This window comes from Amblyomma maculatum, chromosome 11 (assembly GCF_055883805.1).
Source record: "Amblyomma maculatum isolate TAMU_Amacu chromosome 11, ASM5588380v1, whole genome shotgun sequence".
Classification (NCBI taxonomy): Eukaryota; Metazoa; Arthropoda; class Arachnida; order Ixodida; family Ixodidae; genus Amblyomma; species Amblyomma maculatum.
The window spans coordinates 76,641,716-76,647,582 of record NC_139354.1 but is presented as its reverse complement, the minus strand read 5'-3'; the positions used below and the strand labels follow the sequence as shown (position 1 = coordinate 76,647,582).

General features: G+C 44.5%; 1 protein-coding gene across 1 annotated transcript; it reads right to left on the bottom strand.

Annotated features, from left to right (window-relative positions):
• Positions 1 to 227: 227 nt before the first annotated feature.
• Positions 228 to 4,485, bottom strand: LOC146174206 (cytoglobin-1-like). The gene is made up of 2 exons (XM_084585353.1): positions 4,024 to 4,485; positions 228 to 638 (listed from the first exon to the last, which is right to left on the bottom strand). Exons 1-2 carry the CDS (start codon positions 4,483 to 4,485, stop codon positions 228 to 230), a joined length of 873 nt encoding a protein of 290 aa, XP_084441479.1.
• Between the last annotated feature and the right edge of the window lie 1,382 nt (positions 4,486 to 5,867).

Below are 5,867 nucleotides of genomic sequence, written 5' to 3'. Positions count from 1 at the left end.
TTACAATGTATTTTCCGTAACTACTCTGCTTCTAGTGAGAATGCAAACTGCGTATTTATTCTTTCATCTTAATTATCATCATTTGCGCTTCACCACTGCTTACTTGAACATGTTGCATTTTATTTGCAGTAAAATAACTGAATATGTCGCTGAAACTTTGCCGTCTATAATATTTAAATGTCCAGCCCTATCGAGGAAAGTCCTGGGGTGCGCCGCACACGGAAATATCAGTGTGATTTTTCTCCGTGCGGGGTTTTGTCTTTCCCCGCTCCCTTCTTCTTGGTGCTCCTGATAGTCGAGCTCTTGTCGCGCGTCGTCGTCACTTCGCTCTCTGTCCTGCACGACGATTTCGCTTGCTTCTTGGAGCCCGCAGCGCCACCTTTCTTTCTTATACGGCGGGACGACGTTTTCTTAGACGATGTCGTTATGGTCGCACTTTCATCGCTCAAGAATTCTGCGGGCAGTGGAAGGGGGACCGCCTCCAACTGCTGCCGGTCCTTGTCGCAGGAGGACTCCGTAGTCCCGAAGGGTGGCGTGATGGCAGCATCGTCGATGGTGGGGACGGAAGTTACTGAGGCAGCTGAGGAGTGTTCGGCAGCCGCCTTGTCGTACACATCCTTGATTATCGCCACCATGCACTGCATATCAGCGTACGGGCTGAAAATGTATTATTCAGCCCACTAGATTTCGTAATTAGACGTGTTAATTGAACTGGACCCGGTAGAGGGAGGTAGGGATTTCGGTTCGAGGCCAAGCGGCCTTTACAGAAAGATCGCCAAAGTCCATGAAGAGAAACCTTAGTGGTGGGGTGCCATAAAAGCAAGGCATACCTGAAGTTGAGGCGTTAGCGGTAGGGCATCATAAATGAATGGGGCCACTGAATCAACTTGAGTAGGCGATACGATAGCAATGTGGTTTGAATGAACTGTGCGTGGATTTGTGCGTAGTACGTACAGAGCAGGGATTGGCACTTACACGAGAGATGTTCGGGTGTGGTGGCGGCGTAGCGGCCCAATACAATTATCAGCGATTTTGAACTGTTTCAGTTTTCGCGAGGTCGAGAACCACTGGCTCCGCTAAATTGTTTTACAGTCACGGAGTAGCTTCTAGGCGACAAACATGAGCATAATCTGAGATTGTGGAAGTCTTTCTGATTCATTTATAGATCGTGGATTCATTTGCAAGTTTCTTGCACGCTTGGGCGTTATCTCGATGTACAACCCTCTTGTAAGCAGTAGCGAACCAGTGAAATTATTTCAGCTTTCTGTTCCGTACTGTGTGTCAACGGAAGTAAATTAGGTGCTTTACAACTAGGATACTTAAACGAGGAGCATGACTAGTAGACGCAGGAAACTGTGGAGTAATTTGCATTGCTGGTTAACAGTAGTGCCCTCTGCTATATTAAGTTCGAAAGCTCAGCGGTTTCTTATTTGCATTCTTCCCTCCATTCTTACGGCATCAGCTTCATCGATAACGCATTACTTGCTATTTCACATTTTAATGTTATGCAAGAAAGCCTTTGTCCCACTGCCTCCTTTAGGTATTCAGGTTCGGCCAGTGAATTCCACCTGCTAAATAACACTCCTAATATAATTCACCGCGTGTTATTCTTTCGACTGGGAATACAGCGTTGTTGAAGTATTTTAGACGATTGATAAGTTTTTAGCTAAGAGTTATGTCCCGAACACGACAGTAACAACGGACCGGGGTAAACTCAAAACAGTTTTTAGCGAATAATGACTCATGTTATCATGCATCTCCATTGCAGGTGTTCAATGGGCACCGAGAGGAAGAATTCGTGAGATGTTATTCTGCAATTTGTTAACTCTCCCTACAATCTGGACTTCCTTTGAACTTTCATGAAACATGCTTAGAGTGCTGCCTCTGTATAACATGTATGTAAATTAATCTGATAAAGGTGAAGGAATATTAGTGCTGGTAAGATTGTCTTGGTACTAAACGTCCCGTTCTCTAGCAAACAGTTTTATCCTACACATAGCTTCCGGAGCTTCACTCATTATTGTTGCTGCAAGACAATAAATTTGATAATAAAGCATGAAACCGGAGCTTTGACATGGTTTGATGCGAGTCTCAATGTGTGGTGCGCCTCTCTGTACTTCCCTGAGTGTGCACTGCTGCTGCGAAGGACGGCATGTAATAACCTACTCGGAGTGATTGAAACTCTTACACTGCATTACTGTGCCATCTTTTCGTGTTTAATTTAATACCTACCGCCCTCCGCCATCCTGTACCTAGCCAAGATTTCAAATCATAGTAACTGCACTCCGACGCACGATATGAATAATAGAACCTACTTTTTAAATCGGTCAGCTTTCATTCGTTATGTTCATTTTAATAGCAGTTGGTACGATATCATCCTAAGTGTCTAATTATATTGAAACATAATACTTTCCATCCATTATACCTCAGGATTTATTTATTGTATTTATGTGTGGCGGCGTAATACATTTAGTTCATAGTATCGTAGCCTGCCGTAGTAGCCTTTATTCCGTTGCTTTTTCTTGCTCCATTTACGCGATTGCTTTAGCGGAGACTGCAGTATGCATTATTAACGCGCTTTATAATCGAGCGGTACTACGGCGTCATTTCTGATCAGGTGCTTTTTGTCTGAGGTTTGTTCTCTGACTCTGGTAGACGGCAAGAGAAGGGCCACGCATCTTCGACAGACCAAAATCTATCCATTGTTTCACAAACATGACCGCTGGGCGTCATGGGCAGCTCGATGAAGTATTTTCGTCAGAAAACCTCATTTCGCATTAAATCCTGTGGAGATTCGTAGCCATTCAGGAAACTTGGCAAAGAGACTAACGAATGTGCTTACAGATTTAATTGGCCCTTTGATGTCCCTCTATTAAACCTTTCTGCTTCCAGCTGGGACAACATGAGCCCCAAAATGTCCTAATTTGATTGACGCACCTAATTCTCTAGAGCCTCCTGCTAAGCTTGCTTTCTCCGGGACTTTAATATGCGATAACGTTTCTCGTTGCAAAAGATGGAGGTGCAAGCTGGTTGCCAAAAAATGTCTGGCAAGAGCTGGTGATGAGGATTTAATGTCCAAAATTTCACATCCGGCGGCCGGCCTAAGGTGGTTCATATCGGATCAGGTGTTTCTGTCAGAGGGCATATAAAGAAGTGCCCGTCGAGAAAAGCTGTGTGCTGCCTCCTTTGGAGCACAAGCAGGACAGAAGGGGCAGTTGTAGCCTATTAGTACAGGGTGCTGTGTCAGCCGCAACCAGGTTATCGTATGGGTGAGGGCAATGTGAAGGCACAGCCTTTAAAGCAAGGCGTCTTCACAAGACTGCGAAAGAGGTCGCTGCCACGTGGCACGAGAAAGTGTCGCATGGAGGCAAGTTTGATCTACAGAAATGAAGAAAGTTTGTTCCGTTGGTCTTGAAGACCATCGCTTATTTTGAGTTGGCAATACGTGGCTCATTGGTACCCATTACGTCTTTATTTCCAATAGCAAATAACTATCAGCTTTCATTATTTGACTTACTCTGTTTTCTTCCCGACTTTTACATTCTGCACTTATTGTTTTACCATACATAGCTGGCTATGTTTGGTTAAATAATAGTCGATTAGCGGCACTTATCTCCTTTTCGCAAACATCTGGCGCAATGTTATGGCCATTAATAACAGGCAAGCAAGTAGCCTCAAAACTGAAGAACATGTGATCTGTTGAGCAAACAAAAAGCAAAGAGAGGAATGATGGAATAAATACCCCCCCCTCCCCCATTTGCTACCTCAAGTTCGAAGTAAAGTGAATAAAACACATCCTTGCCAAGTTCGCTTGCAGCGTTACAAGGAAGTATACTCTACTGTCCTACAGGTATCAGCTGCTCAGATGCGTTGTGGAGAAGATTGGCTTCAGCTAAGAAGCAGTGAAAGCTCACTAAATGGCCGCAGCTGTTATACAGATGGAGCTCTGCAGTCGGTACATTTGTACATTTTGAAAGCAAAAAGAAGTAAAATGTGAAGACCAAGAAAGTACATTTTCCTCACCGTGAGAAATTTTTCCCAGGCCTCGATGGCAGCAGGAGTCATGCGCCTCTCGTCTTTGGCCTTCAGCACGCCCACCAGACATTGACCCATCACCTCGAAGTGGTGTGGCTTGACACCTTTGCGTGGAAGGTGCTCGGTCGCATTGCGCCGTACCAGCACCTCAAATGTCGGTGGGTCGTTTAAGGTCTCTACTATGGAGGTGATGTGGTACCCGATGGAACATCCGTGGGCCCTGAATACCGGGTCGTCCTTGAGCTCCGTGACGGGCTTGCCGCGGAATTTCTTGAAAAGCTTAAGGTAGTGGGGATGCTTGACGAACATGGAAATGAATAGGATGACACCATACTCTCGGTTCTCGCTGCAGAAGCTCCGCCATGTCTGCTGGACGAGTTTCACTTGAGTGGCCGTCAAGCCCGTTTGTTCGTCCGGTAATTGTCCAGGCTTGCGGCTTGCGTTGCCCATTGCTTCGCGAGGAATCTTCCCGGCAAACGTGAGGGCTCCGGCGATGGCCAGCATAAGCTGAACGTTTATAATGCAGGCTCGCTGCTCGTTGTTCTTCGTCTTCTCTCTTCGTCTTTCCTCGGTGCTCCCGCTGGTCGTGTTTCATCTTCGTCACAAGGGGGAATTCCGCTCATATGAACGGGCTCTGCTATAAATGCACTGCTAAGAATAATATAATACACTGCTGATAGCGGTATTAACGCAGAAGACACTAAATAAAGATGCTCCCGTAATAAAATAAGGATTCCAGTATTATACAGGCATCAAAATTCAGGCTTTCTAAGTTGATTTCGCTGAAGAAAAAAAATTTAGCCAAAGTTGTTTTCGTAAATAATGCTTACGCCAAGGAGGACGGTTATTGTAAGAAAAATTGTGATCTGCGAAATAATAAAACACAATTATTTAATATTTTACTTCTAATGCCCACGTCAGTTGCAGGATAATGTATTCAATTTTTTTTTTTCATGAAATGAATGGGGCTGGTAAGGTCTACAGATTCCGCCAGAAGTTCGTTCCAGTCCCTAGATGATATGACAAAAAATGATCGGAGATTAACAAATGTTTAAGCTGGGGGTTGGTAAATGGGCTTGTGGTGACTGATTCTGCTGGAAAGACGACGGACAGGTAACATGATCGATGCTCCTTACGATGCATGATAGAAATTGGGAAAAAGGCATAATCTAAACACTTTCCGTCGTGACTCAAGACTAGCTTAGGGTGCCTGTGACTTAAAATTAGACATGATAGTAGAATAGTGATAGTAGTGGGAGTAAGTAATAGATAGTAATAGTAATAGATAGTAGTGAGAGTAAAGGAAGCGTGTAGCGCGATTTTGAAATATTTTTGAATATTGGAGAAAGGTATGACAGATGTGGGTTCCATACGGCTGAAGCGAATTCAAACTTAGGTTAGCGAAATGTCAAGTATGCTAATAATGTAACATAAAAATGGCAAAATGAAGATTTCCACGTAAGAAGCCAAGGGTACGGTTAGCCTCATTAGCGATGTTCATTTCATGTGACGATCATGCTAGGTGTCAATGAGTAACAGTAACATCAAAATACAGGCTGAGCCGGAAGACGCTACGGTACCAAAAAGAACACATTGATAAGGAATGTAGGAATGCCTGGGATGAAAAGTAACCAAACATGTTGTGGTAATATTAGGTGACATTAATAAATATCCGCTACAGGCCACCCTAGGTCTCGCTTTGGCTGTCGGAGTGATTGTTTTGCAGCAAAGCGAAGGGTATGGCGGCGTTTGTTTCACGCACGAAGTCACATGGGCCACTCCCCATCGTAGGTCATGATGCCGAGTTGTTCACGTGACTTCGGGAACAAGGC

Coding starts and splice junctions, on each gene's coding strand:
- LOC146174206 (XM_084585353.1), bottom strand. CDS start 4,485: ATGGGCAACGCAAGCCGCAAGCCTGGACAATTACCGGACGAACAAACG. Junction 639..4,023: donor CCTGGGAAAAATTTCTCACG/GTGAGGAAAATG, acceptor GCTGATATGCAG/TGCATGGTGGCGATAATCAA.